The 26,160-nt window shown below is 42.2% G+C and overlaps 2 protein-coding genes across 2 annotated transcripts in view; both read right to left on the bottom strand.

Annotated features, from left to right (window-relative positions):
- LOC308377334 (glutamate receptor ionotropic, kainate 1-like) overlaps window positions 1–15,114 on the bottom strand; it is a gene marked incomplete at both ends in the record, with an annotated part of 43,250 nt that extends 28,136 nt beyond the window's left edge. The window contains 2 exons of the mRNA XM_080853932.1: window positions 845–1,012; window positions 14,949–15,114. Of these exons, the coding sequence (XP_080710058.1) occupies window positions 845–1,012; window positions 14,949–15,114 (334 nt within the window). The remainder of the gene's footprint in view (window positions 1–844; window positions 1,013–14,948) is intronic.
- A 6,187-nt stretch (window positions 15,115–21,301) lies between these two features.
- Window positions 21,302–26,160, bottom strand: part of tiam1a (TIAM Rac1 associated GEF 1a) — a 58,350-nt gene continuing 53,491 nt past the window's right edge. The window contains exons 21-27 of the mRNA XM_080839293.1: window positions 25,772–25,890; window positions 25,466–25,574; window positions 24,993–25,048; window positions 24,460–24,556; window positions 23,401–23,488; window positions 22,726–22,886; window positions 21,302–22,432 (exon numbers count right to left, since the gene is read on the bottom strand). Of these exons, the coding sequence (XP_080695419.1) occupies window positions 21,870–22,432; window positions 22,726–22,886; window positions 23,401–23,488; window positions 24,460–24,556; window positions 24,993–25,048; window positions 25,466–25,574; window positions 25,772–25,890 (1,193 nt within the window). The 3' untranslated portion in view covers window positions 21,302–21,869. The remainder of the gene's footprint in view (window positions 22,433–22,725; window positions 22,887–23,400; window positions 23,489–24,459; window positions 24,557–24,992; window positions 25,049–25,465; window positions 25,575–25,771; window positions 25,891–26,160) is intronic.

The following is a 26,160-nucleotide window of genomic DNA, read 5'->3' as shown; positions in this document are numbered from 1 at the left end:
GATTGCCCATGGCAACACCAACATGACCTACAGGTATCTACATGGCATGACCTACAGGTATCTACACATCTGTCTGTAGAAGATATAGTATGACCCCTGTAGTATTTAGTGTTACAGTCTGTCTCAACCTTCAGGACTGAACAACCTGGGTGAACGTTGATCCTGTCAGCTCGCCTCCACGTTAGACATGGGTATTGTCTTTTTAGCGCACATGGCTGCAGGATACTGTAGCCTTTCCAAGTTTTCTAAACAAATACAAAATATAGTAATTTCAAACTGTCCAAACTGGTCTGCAGTGATGAAAGGCTTCCATAGTCAAAAGATCTGAATGAATGTCCTGCATTTTCATGCCTCAGATTCTAATGTGCTGCAATCTGTCTACCTATCTATATATGCACTGTATACTGTAGTAACATGGAGAAAATAAAGAATAAAGCTGTTTGTTTTGCCTGGCAATAATTGTAGACACAAGCATTGCTATAATAGCTATGACAATGTATGAAAAAGAGGTGAAGTGATAGGGACAGTGTCTAGCGTGTTCAATGAAGGTGAGGTTCAAATTCACTTTCCACTACTGGATACTTTATTGGTTTGAGGCCTTGCTGTGTGGCTCCCCTTCTCCATAAGAGAACATGCCAGACCATACCCATTTCCCTGCTCTTCACCCCTGACTATGGCAATGCACTCTCGTCAGAACTTCGACTGAATCCTAGTTTCTGAAGTTCAACCAACGCAAGACCAAACCAGTCTGAGTCTCATTAATTCCTCTGTGTATTACATAAGCAGTTCTGAGCTCCACAAAGAACACATTGGCACATCCAAGAGAAAGAAAAGGAGACTGTACCTCTTCTGGAAGCTTCGAAGCTGTCAAAGAGGTTTACCCTCTGAATGTCATAGGTCAATGTGGTGTTTGGCATTAAGGTTCTGTTTCGGTTGATGCTGGTGACAGCAAATTTGAAGGCTAGCTCCTCCACACTCACTGGCTCGTTCTCCCGGGTCTCGAAGATTCCCCCTGGAACCCCACAGTGAAGGAGAGACAAAAAAAAAGACAAATGGGATGAGGTCAAGGAGAGCAGGTGCAAGAGAGAAAAACACAGGGGAGAACAGACAGAGAAAGATAAACTTAACTTTCCTTGTGAAAATTGCACAGTAAGACACAGACATGTTGCTTTCTATTGTGCTCGATATAAATAGCTTGTATAAAAACCCAGTCACCTGAATGTACAGGGGTTGAATGTGCAGATCACAAGCTTCTCTCATCATTTTGTTGGTTGGGAAAATGTATATAGAAGATTCAAAGGGGTTGCATGGATTTATGGATGGTCTTTTGCCAATTAACTGATCTCTCACTGATTATTCAGGGACTTTCACTGATTCGGTCAGTTTTAACACTACTGAGTTATGAAGGGTCAATAACGGAAACCTGTTTACACTCTCTTACTCTGCCTCAGAGGGAACTATTGAGGAATGATTTCTGGACGATTAATGTCAACGGATGAGATGGAAAGACACTTCCAAGGTGGATCTGTACGCTTAGCTAGGCAGAGTTATATTATGCACATAAAATATCCATTGGTATCTTGTAGAGTATAGAAGGTTAAAACAACAAGGTTGTACAGCCCTATAATTTCAGCACTGCACAGTGTTTTATGTATTTAAAATCTATGTAACCCTATGCAATTATCCTCCCATGTAAATGACTGGATAACTGAATAGCAAATTAGCAATACACTCTTAAAGGCACAATATGCAACAATTATGCTTCAGGATTAGGGTTAGGATAAGCAGTTTAACCTTAAAATAACAACTTAAAAAAAATTGGGGCGCTACAATGACTTTTAATATGGAGAATTGCGTCCGTGCCAATGGCATAGCAGGGTCGATAGGCATATAACTGCCTTCTGTAGTTTTGCCTGCCGATGCCCGCCGACCTGACTTTGATTACCTTCTGCCGATCTAGTAAGTAGCTTATTTGCCGTCTTGCTTAGTCTTGTGTTGCACATGATTGATGTTTGACTGTGTAAGGACAGTCGTTGAGTAATTAGTTTGTCATAATGTCAAAGTCAGCACATTTCAAGAGATTTCGTTAGTTTTAGCTGCTAGCATACCTTTAGCGAATAGCTATTAATCCTTAATGCACCTTTAACAAAGGACAAATATAAATATTGCTAAGTCTTAGTCATTACATTACATTTACATTGCATTTAGTCATTTAGCAGACACTTTTGTCCAAAGCGACGTACAAGGGAGCTGTAGTCAAGAGCAACATGACTGATGAAGGACAATAAAGTCAATGCATTAGGATACATATAACCATATATTTCTTCAAATCTCCTCAGTCCCTCACCGAAGTTGTTGGTGTGTGTGTGTATGTACGTTTGTGCGTGTGTGTCAGTGTGTATATTTGTGCAAAAGTGTAACTGAATGAGAGACTAGGTCGATCAATATTTTCAAAAAGATAGATCACTCAAACAATCATATATGCATCCATCATTCCAAAAAGAGCCGCTCTGGGCAAAAACGAAATTGATCAAACTGACCTGCACGTCAAGCATCCCGTCTACTGTACGCACACCTAGATGATACATGTGTTATTTTGAACGTGACACTTTCAGTCTCGGTTCAAATCCATCAAGACAAAATGAAAAGATTTAGAGTGAGGATTGGTAACTGGGCCTCCAACTGGGCCTTGAGCTAACAATAACCAACATCAAAAGCCTTCACAAGCACGGGGGAAATGGAGTTTGTTCCTTCTGGATGATTAAACCGTGCTTGGATGGACACTGCTTACTCATCCTATTAGCCTTTACACTATTCATATTTTGTCCCATTAATGTTTCACAGAAAACTGCAAAATCTCTCTGTGAAATAAAATCACTGGAGCAAGTGCTAGAACAGAAAACCCCAAGGACAGCACACTAGTTGTGGAAATATCCAGCCCTGTCATGAACCCTGATGATTTTGCCGTGACATGAACAGGGCTGCCTGCAGACACATAATTACAGAGGCTGACTGAGGAAGGAACGTTGAAGCCTCAGCGTCACCCAGCCCATGGAGGGGGGGAAAGCAACTGTGAACAGGATTACATCTCAGCCATGGATTGAGACAGCAGTGCTGTGACACAGCATTTCACTGTGGCGAGTGAAGTGAAAAAAAAAACCTAAAAGATGGAAGGCTTTGGGTAGTGTCTGTAAAAATGCCAAGCGATGATGGTTAACCAGGCCTCGGGGGCCGGAGGGGAGGATAAAGGCTGCTGGAGCAGCTCTGAAAAACGATTGCAGATATGGCGTCTGTCTGGAGAAGAGATACCTTTCTACTCTTGACCTGCGGGACCTGAGGGGGCTTTTTCTCTGTCTTGTATGAGGAAGGTTTCTGTCATGTTACTGTTTGGATAGTTTATGTCACGTGGTAGGGACAGCACTGAGTGACCGGCGGGACTTCAGTGATGTCATTATCTATGGCTTATTGGTTAAAAGAAACACCCATCCTCACTTTTGGGGCTCACAATTAGTTTACGCCTTCCGCGGAAGCGGTGGCCTGATTTCCCTCATGAGCGTTTGCCATGTGAACCAGCCCGAAACTTGGAAGGCTGTGTTATGTTTCACTTGTTTGCAGGGTGCGATTTGTCCAAAAACCAGAGGGGGGGATGTTTTTTTTTTTTTATCATGAAAAAAAAACAAGCAATAGGCCTACATAGGCCTAATTCTCTTCATATACTGTACATGCATCATATATGTCTATCATGATATGATAATCGCTGCTAGACGCTCAGTTCTTGTGCTCCCTCTCATTCACGTTGAAATACTGAAACCGAAACTGAAACTTTGAAACTGAAACGCAATTGTTTTGGACAGAACTCGCTAATTCAGTGAACAAATATTTTCATATTCATTGTACAGTAGCCTATACATGGAAATTAGCAAAGCCAGCGAATTCTGAGAATGCCGACAGTTCGGGTGAACGTTAGTGCCAGCGATATAAGCAAGTGTAAGAAAACGCTGTCACAACCTGTCTGTTTCTTCATTGTTTTTTCATTAATACTTGAGGGTTATCCCCCCATGTATGAAATTCATCCAGCTGAGGTGGGGATGTAAAAACCAGAGGGGGGGTAAATCCCCCCCATCCCCCCCAGCAAATCGCACCCTGCTTGTTTGGATTATCACCACCAACATGCAAGAGAAGATGGAACATAAAAGAATAGGGACCATTTCAGCCACTGGGCAATGGGAGCCACAGGTTTGTGCCCTCTCCCTGGGCTTCCACCAAGCTGACACACCAAACGCACGCACGCACGCACGCACGCACGCACGTACGCACGCACGCACGCACACATCCACTGCATGAACACAGGGTAGGTCTGACTTCCATGTTTTGACATGACATTGGGCCAGTGCAAAAAAAAACAACATAGCTTATCTGCCAAAGCTGGGCCTCCACTGTTTTTTCAACATTTTAGTGTGTGAATCTGCACAAGCCTATGTGCCTATAGCTGTGTGGTGCCTATAGCTGTGGTGCTGTGCCTATAGCTGTGGTGCTGTGCCTATAGCTGTGTGGAGCGGTCCCTATAGCTGTGGTGCCTATAGCTGTGTGGAGCGGTCCCTATAGCTGTGGTGCCTATAGCTGTGTGGTGCCTATAGCTGTGGTGCCTATAGCTGTGTGTTGCCTATAGTTGTGACACTGTGCCTATAGCTGTGGTGCTGTGCATATAACTGTGGTGCCTATAGATGTGCGCTGTGCCTATAGCTGTGGTGCCTATAGATGTGACACTGTGCCTATAGCTGTGGTGCCTATAGATGTGACGCTGTGCCTATAGCTGTGGTGCCTATAGTTGTGACACTGTGCCTATAGCTGTGGTGCCTATAGATGTGACGCTGTGCCTATAGCTGTGGTGCCTATAGTTGTGACACTGTGCCTATAGCTGTGGTGCCTATAGCTGTGGTGCTGTGCCTATAGCTGTGGTGCCTATAGCTGTGGTGCTGTGCATATAGCTGTGGTGCCTATAGATGTGACGCTGTGCCTATAGCTGTGGTGCCTATAGATGTGACACTGTGCCTATAGCTGTGGTGCCTATAGCTGTGGTGCCTATAGCTGTGTGGTGCCTATAGCTGTGGTGCCTATAGCTGTGTGTTGCCTATAGTTGTGACACTGTGCCTATAGCTGTGATGCCTATAGCTGTGTGGTGCCTATAGCTGTGGTGCCTATAGCTGTGTGGTGCCTATAGCTGTGATGCCTATAGCTGTGACGCTGTGACTATAGCTGTGGTGCCTATAGCTGTGGTGCCTATAGCTGTGGTGCTGTGCCTAAAGCTGTGGTGCCTATAGCTGTGATGCTGTGCCCATAGCTGTGGTGTCTATAGATGTGACGCTGTGCCTATAGCTGTGGTGCCTATAGATGTGACGCTGTGCCTATAGCTGTGGTGTCTATAGATGTGACGCTGTGCCTATAGCTGTGTGGTGCCTATAGCTGTGGTGCCTATAGCTGTGGTGCTGTGCCTATAGCTGTGGTGCTGTGCATATAACTGTGGTGCCTATAGATGTGCGCTGTGCCTATAGCTGTGGTGCCTATAGATGTGACACTGTGCCTATAGCTGTGGTGCCTATAGATGTGACGCTGTGCCTATAGCTGTGGTGCCTATAGTTGTGACACTGTGCCTATAGCTGTGGTGCCTATAGCTGTGGTGCTGTGCCTATAGCTGTGGTGCCTATAGCTGTGGTGCTGTGCATATAGCTGTGGTGCCTATAGATGTGACGCTGTGCCTATAGCTGTGGTGCCTATAGATGTGACACTGTGCCTATAGCTGTGGTGCCTATAGATGTGACACTGTGCCTATAGCTGTGGTGCCTATAGCTGTGGTGCCTATAGCTGTGGTGCCTATAGCTGTGGTGCTGTGCCTATAGCTGTGTGGAGCTGTATACATATTCTGCACAGATGAAAGACGGCACTTTGCAACGTCCCGTCATTGTGGTGAAGTTGCTGGATGATAGCATCCAACCATGTTTTTTTTTTTAGATTTTTATACACTACAAAATATTAGAGGATACTCCTACTCATTTGATAGAATAAGACAAGTTGATAGAATAAGTGAAGTTGATAGATAAGACAGGTTGAATTCCTGAGTTTTGGAAGGTTTACTAATAACATGATGCCACATGTCTCACGTCCAATATTTGAGGGCGCTCTGTTTCCCAGGCGTGGTTCAAATCTACCCTGGATGCATGGAGGTCATGGAGGGTTTTTTAGTATGGGGGATTTGGGGGGAAAGTCTTCAGTAAAAACAGGCTCCCAGAGTTGCAGTGGTGCAGAGCCTGCATCTAAACCTTCTTTATGAGAGGGCATGGCATCACCGAGAGGTCTCTTGGAATCACAGCCATTTATGTTCCTCATAAAAGTTTCAGACTCAGCGTGCATGATCTCACACTCCTGCCCCTCTACTGGGGCGACACAAAGGCGGGAGCAAGCACACACACACACACACACACACACACACACACACACACACACACACACACACACACACATACACACACACACACACACAAGTCAAGTCAAGTCATTTTATTTCTATAGCCCATTTCATACACAAGCAATTCAATGTGCTTCACATCATAATAACAAATAAAAACAGCAATTCATGCTATACATACAAGCAATACATACACGCTATACATGAGCCGTGGGTTACAAACCCAGTCTAACATAGCGCAGAAATTACACTTTCAACACATACACAAGTTCGTTGAAGGTGAGGATATGCGAATAGAAGTAAAAGACACTGCAACGACGAGAGATAAATAGAAATAAACGAATAAAAGGGCAATATGGAGAGGCAGGTAGAGTTAACTGAAAGCATCAGAGAAAAGTTTAGTTTTTAGCCTGGTTTTAAAAATATTGATTGAGGGGGCGCTCTTGATGCTATCAGGTAAGAGGTTCCATAGCCGGGCCGCATAATAACTAAAAGCAGCCTCACCACACTTAGTGAGTATAGGGGGTTTTACTAAGAGATATGCATCTTGGGACCGTAAGGATCTTGTGGGAGCATATTTGAGAAACATATTGGCTAGGTATTGCGGACCCAGACCATTTAGAGATTTAAAAACAAGTAAAAGTGCTTTAAAATCAATCCGCTGTTTAACAGGGAGCCAGTGTAGGGATTTCAGAATTGGGGTTATGTGGTCAGTTCTTCTTACTCTCACACACACACACACACACACACAAACACACACACACACACACACACACACACACACACACACACACACACACACACACACACACACACACACAGAACCCAGGTCCCAATCTCTCTGTCTTTGATCACAAAGAAACTACAAAGACAGCAATGAGACCCTGGGGCGGCTCCACGCACCTGCACACACTCACAAACCCCAAACACCTTTTCCCAAATACCTTTACCTCAACAAAACACATAAGAACTATTCTGTAAACAGTCAGCACAAAAGACATGCAAGTCTGAAAACAAAACAATGACCGAAAAAAATACACTGAAAGCACATCCAGTAGTGGCAGAACCAGGGACAAGCAAAACGAAATTAAATGACGGTCTTGTAACTCCATTCCCCCCTTTTCCCTGTCATCCCTCCATCTCCCTCTACCCTTCCTTTCAAATCAGACAACAAAAGAGAAGCTGTTTGTCCTCTTCACCCATGCCAAATGATCCATCCTGATGAGACATAAAAGAGACAGACAAAGAGAAAAAGAGAAACAGACAGACAGAGAGAGAGAGTCAGACAGACAGGAAGAGATAGCCAAAGTGAGAAAGAGAGAGTGCAATGATGCTCTAAGCCTAAATGGCTGTTGCATGCTTGACTGGGAGTTTCTGCACATGCATGATCTATCACCGACATGTACTTCCAACCCCTTCAGTATATTGGGTGGAGGGACAGGCTATTTCAAAGGCCATACACAGACTCTTTGCCATTTTTTCTCTGAAGGGGGTCATAACCCGACCTCAAAAGGCAGATGGCGCTTGATTAGCTGTGTTATTTCTAAAGAATCCGACTTTCGTGGCGAGAAACGCATGAGGACAAACCCTCATGTCTGCCATCCTTTCAGTGTCCAATTACGCAGAGCGTGAAATTGGCAGGATAGTCGTCTCATTAAAAATGGCAGAAAAAGACTTTGCATTTTGAAACAGGAAACATGGCCGGTTTGCCAAAGAAGCAATACTGATGTTTTTGAAGGGGTCTCCAAAATACACCGTCACGACTGTGTCTCTAATATATTTTGCTCTCAAAGCTTGCCATCCCTTGGTTCGTATCAGAAGGTTCATGGCGTTTCTTATCAACACCTCATTATGCATTTATGAATTCATAATTGAACATCAAAACCTCTTCATTTTCGTTCTAATCACAATCAATATCAACTGCGGATGAATTCCAACTCCTAAAGATTCTCAAATAGTTACGACAAAGAGCTTCCCCCCGCTGTTCTGTTGCAGAGCTCGCCCCTGCTGTTTACTCTGAGACCCTATGGTGTCTCCCCATTTATTTTACTAAGAAAAAAACAAAACTCATCGATCTATACTTTGTATGTCTATGCCTCTCTCACTGTTAGTCACATCTGTTTGTTGCCAGGAGAGCTGGCTCTGCTGGGATTCTAGACAACGAGGCATTCCATCAAAGTTATGCTGATTTACTTTCCTACCACACGCATCCACTCAGCATAACACCTGAATATCCCGCGTTTAAGCACATTAATTAAGACCACCTCAAACACAAAGGCAAATGCACTCATGATGTGAATAACGAGAACAAATGGCATTGATGTACTGGAGTCACTGTGAACTGAGGCTCATCCATCTCAGTTACCAATGCATGGTCTCATTCTCTCGCTCTCATAAAAACACACACACACACACACACACACACACACACACACACACACACACAGAAACACATCTACTCTGTCTGTCAATCAAAACCACTAGCACATAATATAATGTGTGGATATAATGAGTACAAACAAAAAGGAAAAATCTTTCACAAAATTCACTCCAAAACACACCCTTAATGTCACCATTCAAATACTAAATGAATGAAGCATCACACACAGATGCCCTTGCCTACGCATGTGGTAAACAAGAGGAACTGAAAGGATACCTGCTGTCATGAATATTTTTTCAATTCTCTATTTCATCCCATTTTTGCACATTCCAATCAGAGGATATTTGTTTTCTCTGCTTGAGTGTCATTTTGGGACTTTTTGTCAATGGGTTCACAGAACGCCACCGCTGACAAGCATCATACTGATCTATGCCTCCATGCTTGGAACCAAGTGCAGCATACAAATAAACTGAACAGACAAAAAATAATAAAATAAAAAATAAATAATAATAATTCTGTATTCACAAGAGCAGGCGAAACAAGCTGGAACCAGCATTGCAAATCACATCACGTGCATTTTGGGATAGATCAGAGTAAAAAACAAAAAAAGCGAATGAGTCGAGCTGGTTACTCACACTCTTGGCGAATTCTTGATGAATGGTAGGAATTTCAAAATCATCTGAATGTTTTAGATCAGATCTATCATAAGGATCCAAAACACAACGGGTTGTTTACGGCGGGCCCTTTTAGTATTTGGACAGAGAAATATGGATGTGCCTTTTGGAGAGATGATGAAGGGTTTTCTGTGGTTCAAAGTTAAAGTTACATGAGGATGATATTGAAGTGCAGACTGTGACTCAGAACAAAATAGTTTGGTTCGATTGTATTTTGGAATGCCATGTCCTTCATGGAGTCCCCTCAAGAGTAGTGGACGCCATGGGACCAGGGCCACTGTCTTTTTCAAGTATGTTCACAAAAGAGAACAGACATACACACACAACCCCCTCAACCATTAGATCCCCCCCCCCACACACACACACACGTAATGCAGGGAATAAAAAGCCTGTGAATTCATTCAATGTGCTGATGTGATATGGGCGTGTCCTTTGAGATCTCAATGAATTCTCCTGATTGTTTTGGTAAGCCCACCATTAATTCAGCAAAATGGGAATCCTGGACAGTGAGATGCCACACCTTCAAGCAGTCATTTCCACAGCCAGCGCACTTCTGCTCGCAAGACAATGGAGAGCCAAGTCAAAACCAAAGAGGACACATAGCAGGTAATCGATGATTATCTATCAATGTGTCTACACAGCAATTACCTGGTGGGGTGGTACAGGGGGTAGACGTTTAGTACTCGGAAGGTTGCTAGCTCGATTCCCAACTCCTCCTTACTAAGTGTGTAAGTGTTCTTGAGCAAGACACTGAACCCCTAAACTGCTCCTGATGTAGAAATGCAATTTCCTTGTAAGTCGCTTTGGATAAAAGCGTCTGCTAAATGACGAAATGTTACCTGCTGAACATAAGGTTATAATGTAAGGACATGTTACCACGATGAGGGGTAGCATAAAGTGGTGCACATGAACTATAGGCACATGTGAGATGTATACAGATACATTAACATGCGTTAATTTAGCTGAGGCTTTTAAAATAAGCGACCTATAGTACAGGTACACATTTTCATTACCATGTGTGCTCCCTGATACAGATGGACATCTCCGGATAAAGTAAAGAAAACAAAACGCATCTAATAATCTCACCCATGTATATACTAAATTGGTCTAGAGAGAGTGAACTGTGTGTGGGGGTGTGCACATGTGTCAGAGATTGTGTGTGTGTGTGTATGTGTGCGTGTGTGGCGTGTGTGCATGTGCGTGTGTGTGTTGGCTGCTGGAGAGTGGACACGTGTGGTCCAACAGTGAGTGACAGCAGAACAACAGAAGCCATTAGGCCAATGAAGCACAGCATGACCAAATGAGCTGTGAAAGGAAAATAGATCACCACTGTGCCGCTGCTTTTGACTGCTGTCACAAAATAAACACTGACAATACAGAGTGTGGTAAACAAATATATACAAGCCATTAAACTGAACCTGATACTGTAATATAATCACACGTAGTGCGTCCTCCACACTTCTCTCCAGGACAGCACTTAAAATGAACTCACTTCAACGTACCTCAAGTGTAATAAATACCGTAATTAAATACTACAAAATTACTTTGGAGATTTAATCTGATTGAACCAACAGGGGTAGGGACTTCATCTGTAGTATTTGTCAGTGGTTGTGTGTGTGTGTGTGTGTGTGTGTGTGTGTGTGTGTGTGTTTTGCGGAGTAACAGAGTGGACCAGTGACGGGCTAATTGTTATGATCACTCAACTCAGTAATCTAAATTCTTTGAATGAATTACCTGCTCAGTGTACCATTCATTAATTTATAGGCAAACATAAGGGTCTGCCTTTGTAGTGCAAGATCTTATTCAACAATCTGCAACTTAAATTAATGAATATTGAGAAAATGAACACTACATTATCCCTTCTTCTCTGGCTTTGACTGTGAATGAGAGGATTTGACACCTTCTATTCTTAAAATAGGACTTTAATTTGAAAGTTTGCCTCCATGATAAATGACATCAGGTGAGACTGAGCATCCATAGTACTGTACATAGACCATGAGCCTTTTCATCAACAATGCACACGGGCAAGCTTCCTCTGATCTCAGTCAGGCACTCCAGTGAGAGGGGTTATACTGTCCAGGGCCTCGTTTCCCGAACACGCACTTAGCCTAAAAAGCACTTGAAATCACTCGTAAGAGGAATCCTACGTTGCAGACGGGTTTTCCAACGCGGCACTTAGCTTAAGTGTATCTTTCGTTGAGAAGAATTCTATGTGTGGTCAGGACCAGTAGTAACTTCACACTTAGCGAGTTAATCCACCAGGGGCGTCGTTCGACCGTCGTTCGGAAGAAAGGGGAATTAAAAAAAAAAACATGGCTACTTGAAGCGAGGAATATTTGACATTAATAAAGCTATCAACACAACTTTTTATATGTTTATAATGACTCGGTTTGATCTGAAATGTGCTACGCGACCAATGGAGAGTATGTAGGTCTTAACTGAAGCTTTCAAACAGTAGTTTTATGGCACAATTAGCGCTTATGCCACCACTCCATTGGCTTATATGGTAGCTTTCTAGCTAGATGGTTGTATACATATATATTTGCAACCATGTTCTTCATTGAAACTTTTTTTAAATCGCTAGTTTCATAGCTCATACAGTCACGCATGACGTACGCTTCAACCCCCTCGACACCTTATCCAGGGGTGTCGTTCGGCCTATTGTAGAAGAAATCCAAACGATGTTTCTGTGTATAGTATCATGAGAATGTCATTGTTTCACCTGCCTATTCCCATCAAAATATAAATAAAGAATATTGAGTATTTGAAAATAAAGATTAGGCTATACAAAACTAGTTCAGTGCCCGTAGGAATTATGCATTCTGTAGTGTTAGCAGACGTAGAGCTGTTGGGTAGTGTAATGGCAAGACATATTTGCACTCCACATAGGTACAGGTTACACTGAAGTATTATTGTGATGCATGTTTCCTTTTCATTAAGAAATGTGTTAATGGTAGCCTTTTTGGAGAGTTACCAACAAATAAAGTTTGAGATTATGTAGTGGATGCAGTTGAATATACTGTAAATGTCAACGTTGCTGTCTAAACTATAAACTAAATGTCATAAAGAAAGACATATTTTAAAATGAAGTTATGGTTGAAATAGGATCACTTCTTTATTGTAAGGGTAAGTGTAGGGTAAGAATGGTCATGCAGTTGGACTCAAATGTAGGTTAATTTTATTGAATGTATGTAGCCTACTGTACTGTATGACTTCGATGATGCTAGCTTTGACAGCCCACTCTCAGACAGATCGTAATAAATGTCCTTACAATGGGAACACAGTTTAAATAGGCTACTCTGCTGGAGATGGCGTTACTATCCCCGCCCCGAATTCAGTGCACATTGCACGTTCGATGCACGCATAGGCTAGCTAATTTCACAGCAATTAACGTAAACAGGTTAACCTGACGTAAACAGCTCCTAAGAGCTACTTAAGAACTCGTGCACGTTGCGCTCGTGCACCTGACTTTAAGTTGATGGTTGGGAAACGCACGTAAATAGAAAGTGTTACTTAGTGTACGATGTCGCGAAAATCCACGTAGGCCGTTAAGATACGTCGTTATCGGGAAACGAGGCCCAGATCAATTAGTTACTAGCCCAATATATGAGACACTGAAATCAAACAAGTTACCTGTCCAACATTCTTTTTCATACTCTGGCAACTACATGTATGGACTAGACTTAAGAGATTACGTTCTATGACTTCACAGACATTTCCAGGAGACAGTATGTGTGGAAACTGTCCTCAGAGGGGAGTAAAAGTAACCGAAACTCAAAAGGCTTCATAAACAGTCTTCTAAATGCTTCATAAACCAGTAACTGAAGTTCACAGCTAATTATTTGTGTATGTGTGTCTATCTTTGCTGGTATTTTGAGACAGGTGAAGAACTGTTTAGGAGTATAACACTTTTTACATTCAGCTGTTGACACAAATTCAGATATTCAGGTCATCACCTGATGTTTGGATGCTACAGAACTGACACCACACCTGCCTATTCTGACCTTTAATCATTTCCTCAGAATTTTCACAACTAAAGGAAGCCCAGTCAATGCTTACTTAAAGGTTAGTGTCAGGTACAGCAGTAGCCTACTAATGTTGTTTCATGAACAGAACCAGGGGTGTGGCAACAAAGGATTGGGGCCTCCTGAAAAGAGAACATCTATAGTCTAAATCTCAATAATTCATATGACCTTGCATGCCTCAGGGTTCCTGTCAAACACTGCATCTCCTGAATCATTCAGGAGTTTTCCCCACCTTGCTATGACTTCGGCCAGTACCTTAATGTATGATATGAAATAGAGTACCAGGCCATTATGACATTAAAAAATAGCATGTGTTCTTCGATGAAAGAATAGGTTAAACAATGATTCTTAATGCAAAGTAGGCCATGCAAGCAATATGAACGGATTTCTTTTTCAGATGGAGTCGACTCTTTTGGAGAGAAGAGTCAAATCGAGCACTTTGCTGAAAAGAGGATTAGGGAAGGTCGTTAAAACTGCTTTGGCTGGGATTTACCGGGCGGCAGGACAGAGAGAAGAGACAGCAAGAGTAATCAACCACTGTCATGTCTACTGAAGACAACACCAAATAAAAGTTAATTGAATGCAACACCACTCTGAGCTGATTGAGAAGCAGGGTTACTGCAATTCACCAGGACACAGCAGTATCTTATCACATGATTTCCACAATGACATTGTGGATGTAAATTAATCTAGGAATAGATTACCTAAATATTGTTATGTAAGACGAGATCAGAGACATGACATATTTCTTTGCGTGGACAAAATGTGATACTGTGTCCTAATGTAACTGCAAGCTACTGTATAGCAGTTAGGGTAGGTCATCTCATCAAAGCAAAGCAAAACAAAGACTGTTGCTATTCCTGTGTGCATTTCACGAAGTTTCATCAAACAGCCTACCACTTAAAGGTACTGTATGTAGCTTAGTTTCTATGGTCAAAATGAAAATAAATGTAAAGAACAATATGTTATTCTAATAGCGTAATTAAATGAGGATTCCTGACATAACTGATAGGCAAATAATATATTGTAGTTTTAACTGAATAAAGACCAGAGATGCAGGGAGATGCTTTCAACTTCCTTGATGCTCCCACATGATTAAAGATTATTGTTATTTTTACAACAACAAAACAACTACAAAGGTTGTTTGAACTTTGTTGGTGACCTGCTGTAAAACAGCTTGCCTGTCACAATGATGCAGTGGTGTGGGAACTTCTAAATCAGGCGTCAATGTGATAACGTTAGACAACTCGTTACATTCGTCTCACATTCACTCAAGTTCTGTATATTAGCTAACGACGCAGCAATATCATTGGCGGAACAAAGACCGCATAATCAGCACTGACGAAATATATTTAAATCCACAAGTAGATGATAAGAATGGAATAACCTACTTTTCAGTCACTTACCGATTCTGAGCACTTGGTTAGAGCTCAGGCAGAACTCTGACATAAAGTACAATATCCAAATGAATACGTTCTTCCTATTCTCCATGGCTCTGTGGCTGCAGTTGGCATGGTTCTCCATATTACTTTGTTTCAGGTAAGATAAGAACCACCACGAATTAACTGGCATTCAGCCTCCATCGCCCTTGCTCCGTTTTTTTTAGTTCGCTGGTTTGTGGAGAAGCAAAAAGAAAAGAAGAAAAGCCGAACTGTCAACAAGTTTTGCTTATGTGCTCTGTTCGATATCCGAACGCACCCTTAAATGCATTACCCCATAACTGAGGTCTTCTTGTCGTCATCCCAAAAAGAAACACCTGCCGCGCGCTGAGCTTTGGATAGAAGTGTAGTGATTCTGTGGAAGAGATGCAGCGCGCTGAGTTGACATGGGATTACACAGAGCAACAGATTCCCGCGCTCACAGCACCGAACGAACACAGGACGCGATGGATTTACACACAGTCACTTAACATCTTGCCAGGATCTTAAAGTGTTTTTTTTTCCGGTCAGCTGGAGTATTTTATATTGGTAGGACGGTGAATTCTGAATTAAAATGTCAATGGTCGTAATTCAGTAGGCTGGCCTATAGATAATTGTTGAATTTCTGGACAATGTTTAGTCTTTATGTTTTCCTGACGTCACACATCAATAAAACATTGTCTCCTGTTAACTACATAGATTAAAGGAGAAAACAAATGGTTAACAAGCTCAAATAAATTAGCTTTGATATACACACGGCTACACTTCGTGATCGGAAATATAGCTGCGGATGCAGAGAATGATCATAGTAGAGGTCGGTGTTCTCGTAGCGCCACCTGTTGGAGAAATTACTCAAATTAATTCGAGTCTAGTTCATTTTAGGAAAAATCAACTATAATGGCACAGGTGATGTATTTGTAGGACTAATAACAAGATTGAATCATTAATTTGTATTGATTATGTATTTATTTAGGCTACGAGCACTAGACAGACAATTAAGAGGGAAACTGTGTTAGTGGAATGGTGTGGATGTGTCCTCTAGCTGCAGTACAGAGCAGTGTTGACAATAATTCATACAATCCTGACTTGTGACAACCGTGTACTGTCTATTTTCTGTAAAGCATTGTACATCATGCATGGAGAACCCTCCTCAGTACTTCTCTCTCTTCCACTTGTTACGCAAGACATGTTGCAACAAAGCACAATCACCCCAGCCACCACAAGTAAACCAGAACCAGCCCAACCCACATACAGACCGAGTCCAATAGTGACAACATGCCTGAGAATCTCCTGGGGGAACAATTGTTCTGGATTGACTGTGGAGATTGTTACGGGAATGAGAAAGACAACTGCTGCGGTGAGTAGCATGGAGCCTGCAGTGATGAGTGGGATACGCATTTCTCTGTGCTGAAGGAAGCGCCTCAGACCGAGGATGAGAGGAGCCCACGCAGAGAGCACACAGGCCAGGGAGACACACACGAGGACCCGCAAGGCCTGTAGGAATGCAGTGTTCCTCTTCTGTAGGAATGATGGAGTGTACACGTTGACATTCAGGGTAGAAACACACTCGAAACTGTGCCCGTTCGACAAGCAGCAAAACCAAATTCCGTCATAGGTCACATATGGTATTTGACAACTCTGGACATTTGTCTTCCTCCACGGTGCAAACATGGTGACGAGCACACAGATGGTTCCAAACACAGCTAGAACCAAGGCTGTGATGAAAAGTGTTTTTATGTCCATTGATTTTCTCTTCCCTTCATGCTTGTCATATGGTTGAAACACAGAGCACTTTGATGAGTCCGAGACCTGAAATGGGCACACCTGTTAGTGGAAGTAGTAAACACAATCAAAAACAATCATTAAATTCATTTTACAATGTTACATCACACAGCAATAATTTAATAAGAATTATCTAGGAAGGGAAGAATAACAATATTTAGACGTATCCACAGTTTATGTAAGAACGTCTTTCAAAAATGCGATGGGAAAAGGTTAAAAGTTCAAGGATTTTTGGCACAACCTAATAAGCATGTGCCACACTGCTCTAAAATGTGTATTTAGCTGATATAAAATGAAGATTGCATTGAAAATATGCACTCTCTGCCTGCTAGCTTTGATAAAGCTGTTCAGAGAAATGGGGACACCTGTTTGTGCAAGAAGTAGACACAATCAAAACGTTAAAACATAAAAGTCACTAAAAACATTTAGGTTCAAAATCCACATGAACAAATTACAATAAAATCATTCGTCATTTGCAAATCGAATGGACATGTCCCTTCACTTTAGAATATATGTAGCCTTCCAGAGGAGGATTCCATTGTTTATACAGTTATTATAAGTTATTATAAGTCATTAGTTACAATTCTGAAGTATGAAATTGCAAACTGGAACTTAAAAAAAAGCAAACTCAAACAGGAGAACCAGGACCTGTTGTTTAAACCTTTGGATATATTTGCGTCAGACACAAGGAGAGATTGTCTGTCCCAGCTCACAGCACCTCGTAACCTGATAAGTTGGTGTAAATGTCCCCATTCTCATTCAGTGGATGAGATGACCATGAATCTAATCTAATTGGCTAATTATCTCAAATGTCAAATGCCTTGCAGTAGTACAGTGCAATAGAATAATATCATACTATCAACGTGGAAGTTGGAAGAAGAGTGAGATTTCGTGTACTCACTTGACTGGGCTACTGTAGGCGACACTTGACTGGGCTACTGTAGGCGACACTTGACTGGGCTACTGTAGGCGACACTTGACTGGGCTACTAGGCGACACTTGACTGGGCTACTGTAGGCGAAACTGGCAGACGGAAGTGAGCTCTGACGGGAAGTATCAGTTTCAGTGGGAACTCTGCCATACTGCCGTGCCCTCAAGTTTTCTACAATAAGCTTAGTCGATGTGTAAATAGGCAATTCCGTGCAGTGGTGTAAACAACATTCTTTTGACATTAGCTGCAAGTGAGTTTCTTGAGACACTGACACAGGTCCAAGCAGGATGTCTATTAATGAGGATATGTCACTAGCTGAGATATTAGAATAGCAAGAGGACATTTGGAAAGGAGACATTCCCCCCCCCCCCCACTCATAGGTTAAATACTTAATTTGTATTTATTCTGTTTGTTATCTAGGAGCTTATCATCATTTATAATCTCAGCTCTTAGTGAGGATATAGCCTCTACAAATATTTGATGATCTGATAATTCCATAGACATGCACTGGTTTTAAATGAGCTCATATCCTTCCGTTAATGGTTATCCACTCGAGAAGGTTTCCACGAGTCTTGACGACGAAGGCCAAAGGCGGCCTTTGATTGTTGTGCCACCTAGTGGTCTTTCCAAGGTACTTGAAATATTCCAGAACTATTACAAAAAAGCGGGTGAACGCACATCAACAATATCGTGCTATTTTAAATTTTAGTGGTAAAAGAGATAACTAATGTCAAGTTGTTATTCTATTTTGTTGCATCAGTGTACAGTTTACATGCCCAAAACAACAAATAAGGTGAGCTCTGGCATTCAGAATTACAGTTTTTCACTATTGTTAAGAAGTAAAAAGCGAAAATTCGGCACAATCTGCACAACCTTCACGTCATGTATCAATCGCTCGCCCCAAGTGGGAAATACTTAAGACTCCCTTATCTGCATTAGGCTCTGATTTTCCTTGTGAACACACTGATGTCAATTACACATCACGTTGTTGTCAAAACACTGTACACAAAGTTCTGTTGTTGCACACATTTCTCAAGTAAAATCTCAAAGCATCAACCTGCAAGACACAAATAGTCAAATCTCTAAACTTTCAGGTCTTTTGACCAATTTGCAGTGAGGACTGCACCCTAAAAGTGTCTTGAGCCTCTGTTTTGTTTGGTAAACTATTGAAAACTTAGAAAAGATTGACAACCAGAGAAGGAGAGGGGTAAGAGTGAGAGGAGGAGGAAGAGGAGGACAAGAAGGAGGAGGAGTAGGAGGTTGAGGAGTAGGAGGACAGAGAGAAGGAAGAGGAGGACAAGGAGGAGGAAGAGAATGAGGACAAGGTGAAGAAGGAGGAGGAGAAAGAAGAAGGAGAATGGTCATCTCTAATGAGATTTGGGCTGCTGTGGAAGACCATGTTTTCATGGTTTTTCATTAGAACCTTCAGGATGGAGAACAAGTACGAAATCTGTTTGCCTTGTGTACTGTAATACTGCATATCAATAGAATATAGTGTGCTTACAGTATTTTAATTTTGCAGGACTGAAAGAGAACCACACTGTGGAGGAAGAAAACACACTTTCAATATTTTTTGAAAGCAAAGTAGCATTTTCCAGGAGATATAAAGGGTTTTGCATTTTTTGTTAGTTGTTTTGGGATTTGTGTTTAGAGTTTTGAGAAAACAAGGCATGCTTTCAAAAAATGTGTGTAAGCAATTGAGAAAAACTGTAAGCATTTTGTATACAATATTATGTCAATACAATCTAGTGTTTGGTGGAACAGGAGACTGAAATTGTAAATATGGTTTGTGAGAACAACGGTATTGCTGTTTTATGTTTGACTATGAAAAATGTAGGCCTACACTGATACATTTTACAAAAGGAGAAATGGCTCAATGAGTCATTGTCATGGTGTGATTCGATGATTGTGTTTTCAATTTTGCACTTCTGTGTGCTGTAAATGCTTGGTAGTGTGCAGCAAATGCTTAGTTGTGTGTACTAAATGAATGTATGTGTGTGTGTTTTGAAAATATGGCTGTGTGTACCAAATGAAAACACGAGTTCCATTTTGTGAACAGTTAAGAGATTTGATAGCAAAGAGTCATCTTGCAAAGGGAGTGTCAGGTTTAGCATTTTGTGTGTGAGGTTTTCTGTTGTCTGTGTGCAGTTTTGAGAAAGCCGTTATTGTTTTGAAAAACGGATTTTAGCAATAGTGAAAAACTGTAATGGCACTTAATTTAGTGGGTCATTTTAATGCCTGCCTTTTCTGTGCAAGTATTCATTATCTGTTAAGAGTTTGATAGTGTTGATATACACTAGGTTCACTAACTCATTGGACATCATATTATATGAATAGTGATAGTGTGATTAACATCCTCTTAGTATATACATCCTCTTAGTATATATTAAGGATGAATATTATTCATGGGATATGTTTTACAAAAGAAAAGCACAGCAATAATTTAATAACATTTATTGAGGAAGGGAAGTATAACAATATTTACAAGTATCCACAGTTTATGTAAGAACGCCTTTCAAAAAATCGATGGGAAAAGGTAAAAAGTTCAGGGATTTTTGACACAACCTAATGAGCATGTGTCACACTGCTCGAAAATGTTTATTTAGCTGGGAGAATATGATTGCTTATCACAAATTGAAGATTACCTGGAAAATATATACTCTCTGCCTTTCAGTATTTAAGCCAAAACATCTCAGGACAAAACCACAACTAATTTTACAAAATTACCACAGAAGGATCTAAACATCCAAACATAAAGGCATTAAATGCATCTCATATCCTTATTTCGGTGACAGTTTGAGCATAAAAGACTGTGCTGGGAAAGAAAACAGAGTTTAAGTGCAGGTTTGATACATCCAAAAGGTGCACTAGTCTGTGTCACATTATGCAGTTTTTCAACTAACTGGCAGGTTAATGAAAAAACAGTTTTCAGATAGAAAATCATAAGATAGAGTGCCCGCTTATGGAGTCCAAAACATCCTATTCAGAGTATAATTCATGTGGCTTGTAACAGGCTTAAAATACAGTTCAAGTAAAACAGGATCAGTACTGACTTTATGAACGACTTCCTTTCCTTTAAGAACGATTGGATAATACTGGACTGCAGGATATGATGTAAACACATTAAAATGAACCCACAAAAGATGCACAAAGAAAAATACAGTTAGAAATAAAAAGCAGACACACATACAATCTAGATGGAATAACATACTTTGAGTGGAATGTTAGTAGGACAGACAGAGTTCTTTTGTGCTCTCAGTAATACACCAATGACGGGGGCCACGACAGCTTACCAAAGCATGTCCACCTGACCCAGCTCCTGGGGAATCTACCAAACTGCTGAGGCTTAAGCTCCAGGCCTAATGAAACCCACCCAGTACTGCCACTCAATCCATTCAGGACCATTGCAGCGCAAGTATCCTAAGTGTTCGATTAGGACACAAGCCCACTCTACCAGCAGTTGGGCAGATCTCCAGGTGCCAAGTTACAGCTCCCCTAGCCTAGAGGCCAGACAAAGCAAGCGCCAGTTGTATATACTGTACAATGCAGTCTATAGTCACAAGCCCATGGAAATCAAAAGTGAGAGTTGTCAGAGCCCTTTAGAATTACATGTCTGAATTTCTGAGTTAGGAAATGGGGAGAAAAGGCCCACATCTGTATAGAAAGCATAACTTTGGCAGCAACAATCTTCAAGCGGAAGAATAGCTGCCATACAGTCTTTGTGGGCCAGAGCATGCATCATCTACTGCTTTAACATGACTGTACATTTAATGTTCCATAAAACTCCTATATAAAAACACACAAATGTTTACTGAAGTGATGGACTGTGTAGGATGGCATGAGTATGATGTTGTTCCAATGTAATGGATTTAGCAGCATGCGTGTTTTTCCCCTGTACAGGAACACACAGGAAACGGAGTCAACTGATTATTTTTTTTCCAATGGGAGGATTTGCTTGCGGGTAGGATTGTCAGAATGTTGTGCGGGTTGTGGATGGGTGGTTGTATACTCAGGTCAAAGGTCACGGCCAGTGGGCCTTTTCTAACTCCCAGTGCATGATCTCCTCTGAACCCTGGCTCAGCTTCTGAAGTCTACAGCACAGTATGAAAGCGTCCGAGTTTCCCATTCTCTTTCTTTCGCCTTTCTCTTTGGATCTCCGTCACGTCGTGAATTTCCTCCCCGAGCTTGTTCTTTTCTCAGAAAACGTCTCCGTTGGGGCTGCCAAAGTCATCCCGGCGCACCCAGATGACCTCCCGGTCGTGTTCCGTGACCCCCTCCACGGCGCACTGCTTCCTGAGTGGGGTCAGCTTCAGGGGGCCCTGGGACCTCTCGGGGACCGCGGGGGACAACGCATCCTCTTTTGACTTGTGAGGGTCCCCGTTCTCCCCCTCTGCACCCAGGGAGAGCGCTCCTACGGGACACTCCACAGATGGCTCCGTGCTGGGACCCCTCACAGACTCACAGTAATCGTCGTCATCGCTAAGGATGTCCGTTTCCTTGACCTGGTTATTATAACGACCAAGGTCAAACTGCTGCTCGACCCAGCGCTCCGTGTCCTTTGGGGGCAGTGGTGCATCGTGGGATAGCGGTGTGGGTTCCTGCTGCGACGAAGACTCCGGTACAGGCGTCGTTGGGTCTATGTCGTGGTCAGTGCTTTGGTTTGTGTCGTCGTTGTAGTCATCAAATATGACGTCCCGGTCAATGGTGAGACGGTTCCGTACAATCTTCCTCCGTCCCAGAGTTCGAGTTGGTGCAGAAACTGCAGAACAAGTAGGAAATAACACACATACTTGGTTTAGTTCATCAATAGCTATGTTTAGAGAGGACTATAGAGAAAATAGTGTACAGAACTAGTCCACCTAAAAACTAGTCCACCTAGAACTCCATCTGTTCTGAGGTAATTATTGGTAATTTGAACCGGTCTGCATAGAGCTATACACTTTGTTAGCACTAAAGCACTATCTGCAGTGTCACTTATTTCCATGAACACAGCATCCCCACCGGCATCTCTCTCGACAGTTAACAACACTCCAGTCGCATGTCACCTCCTACCTGCTCTGTTCATGGTGGGCCGAGCGCCCTTCAGCGCACAAAGCCGCTTGCCTCCAAATGGGATGTACTGCTGGTTGACGGGGAGGCTCTCGGTCTTGAGAAGCTGCCGGCGCAGGTTGGAGTGCATTGTCTTCAGAAAGTCCTTCTTGCTGTCTGGGGAGCTAGGTCAAGACAGACATGTTCATGTACAATGATGGTAACTGATTGACTGAGAACAGAGGGATCAGTGGATGGCAGGGACAAAATCATGGCGGGGTAACCCTCTTAAGTCCCTTGTCAGAAGTGTCCAGACCATGAACATTAATCTTTCTAGAACAGTATCCTATCTTCTATTAATATCTTCTATTAAAATAATACAACCGTCATGCCCATTGTATAGAGGGTGGTATATTGATGAATACATGCCCATCCCAAAGTTACTAAATCGAATAGCAAGTTGGTGAGACAGATGTACAGCTTCCTACATGTCTCTACCATTAGGAGATTTAAATGTACCTTTATTCTTTCCTTCACTTTATTTACAAGGTTTTATAAAAACACATGATCAACTGTTTGATTTGGAAGTGAAAACACATCAATCTTTGCCTGCCCACCTCACCAAGTCAGTACTGAGACAAAAAGAAATTCAACTCTTCCTGTGTATGTCCTGTGTATGTCCTGTGTTAAAAGGCTGACCTGCAGCACAGGTGAAACGTCCTCTCTGGCCTGCCCTCCGACTCCGAGCGGACGTGCACAATCTCACACACGGCTGTGGCATCAGAATCTGAAAGAACCCCAAAACACACTTCAGCACACAGAGCATCACAGGTGTACGCGTTCTCTTCTCCACCAAACTCTGTGGTCGCATGTGTCACTCATGTGAAATAATTATTTCATGCACATACATCCAAGGGTCATCAAGGTCAAAAGATCAGGGCCTTTGCATGCTGATTTGAATGAAACAAATGAACTGGTAAATGTATCTTTAGTTAAGCTACTTTACACCACCATGTGTATACACTGTGGTATACTTCAGTTCAGCCTAGTTACAGACAGCTGCAAGTCATCTGTGTTTAGTTATAGAGTGGTGTCAGGGAGGAATAGCCCCCATAATCCCACTTCATCTCTGGGAGTAAGAGGAGGAGGCTGGAGGGTTTCCAGACTCACTGGACTTTGGGAACATTTCAATCCTTACTTAAGGCCTCTAGGGTAAGGGATAGAGCAATGAACCAATAACAGAACTGCACTAAGAGACCCGTGTCGTGCCCTTTGACCCCAGCAAGGGATGACATTCCCCTTAAATTCCTCCAGTGTGTGTGAACATGATGGCGAAGAGAGAGTGTGTGCCAAACGGAGAAAGAGAGAGGGGAGAACCGGAGAGTGAAGATCTCCAGCCATGACCCAAGAGGAATGTTTGTTGGAGAGCAAGCCAACAACACATGCTAGATTACTGATGGAGTCAAAGTGAGGACAGAGCTATAATGAAATATGAAAAAAGTCAAGGCACATGATACAAGAAGAGTATCATAGAACAGAGGAGGTATTTTTTTTTGCATGTTAAATATTGCTTTCAGGGACAACATTGCCTCATAAATTACACTAATTGCCAATATATAAGGTGTACACAAGTGTACATTTCCTAACTTACCAACAGTGAAAGTGTTGGCATACCTGACAATAGTATGAACTATATAAGCCATTGTTAGTAAACAGACTATGAGTAAACTTGAAGGCGAAAGCAGAAGAGGAGCTTACTGCTGTGGTTCCTGAGCTGAAGGTCGTCCGTGGGAATCATATGCCTGAAGCGGATGGGGTCCTTCTCATCAGTGGTGGACACCCTGTGTGAGGCCCCCTGAGACACAACATGGAGGCATGCATGAGTGGGTGACACTACAATATGTGTATACACCATGACACAAAACACAGGCTAATAGGCCATCAGCTAGGCTGTGGTTTCTATAACATATTCCTTTGTGATCATTCTTGAAAGATGAAATGAATCAAAGATGCCATGTAGAGTTCACTAAATAATATGGCAATATGGCCTTCAGATACTGATTCCAGTTCAGTTCTCATGGTGTGCCCCCAATGCCCCCACAGTGTGCTGAAGATGTACCCGTCATGCCAGCCTCTAATGTGCCATAAGCATTTAGTAAGGACCCAAGGACGTGTTTTTAAAAGACATCCGTTGGTAAGAGCAGCCTCAGGTCACCGGAGACCTGAACTGTTCTTTTCTTCTGTTAAAGCTTAATGAAGGGAACGAATGAAAGAAAGAAAGGCACACTTACTTTTTTCTTGTGCTTGGAGCTATCTTTGTACACAAAAACCAGCGCCGTTCTGAACACTGTAGAGAAACAAAGCGGAGAGAGAGAGGGAGGGGAAAAAAGCATTTAGCTAGAGAAACACATCATGGCAAATAAAAGGTTTTTTCTGGCTAGATGGACAGCAAGAGGCTGTGGACCACATGCTTTTCAAGTCAGTGTTTGAAGAAATGGAGGAAGCCCTTGAAAGCAGAGAATGCAATATTAATGCTTTAAGAGCCACAGAACAGAATGCTTATTTTCCTCTCAAAATTGCTGCACCCTCTAGTGGGTTTGCCTTGGCTGAGTGGGACTCTGGTCATCATCACTAGATAGGAGAAGGGCCATGAATAAAAGAGATGCTATTCTGGGAAAGGAATGCCTCATTTGTCAATTTAGAATTGGTACGCTCACCGACTTCCAAAACACACACACACAAACACACACACACACACACATACCAAAAACAGCCAACCCTGGTTCTTTCTTCCCCTTTGTGAGAGAAGGTGGTGGGTTGATCCAAGCAACAGTGGCGTGCAGTAACAGGTCACCCATCGACAGATCAGCAACCTAACACACACACACACACACACACACACACACACACACACACACACACACACACACACACACACACAACAAGCACAAAATTGAGCTCAAAGAAAATGCCTTTGTTGTGTTGAAAAATCCTTTTTCCTAAACCAAATGATACTCTTTACCAATTATATCCATCTTTGGACAGCTAGAGCTGAATGCAACTCTCTTACCTCTTTCTTTTCTCCACTCTGTTCATTGATCAGCTGGTCGAACACAGCACCATACTCTTCATGGATTTTCTGCATTTCGTTTATATGGCTGGCAACCTTGTTCATGGCTTTCATAGCAACTAGAGGTGAAAAACAAACAAACAAACAAAAGTGTTTTGGCTAAGTACTACAACCTTCCACACAACCATCGATAAACAAATGTGAAGTCTGTATGCCGTGAGAAGGAGCAGTGACTACATAATGAATCACCAAGGCACTTTCACATTCCAACACAAATGAGGTCCATGGAGACACTTACAATGCCCCACACAGCTTGTACTACTGCTGGAAATGTCATGATAAAACCACACTGAGGAAGTATCACTGGCACAGAAAAACAAAAGAGGAAG

The sequence above is a fragment of the Sprattus sprattus genome, assembly GCF_963457725.1.
Source record: "Sprattus sprattus genome assembly, chromosome: 1".
In the NCBI taxonomy this organism is placed as follows: Eukaryota; Metazoa; Chordata; class Actinopteri; order Clupeiformes; family Clupeidae; genus Sprattus; species Sprattus sprattus.
Note: the sequence above shows the minus strand (reverse complement) of the source record. Positions and strands in the feature narration are given on the sequence as shown.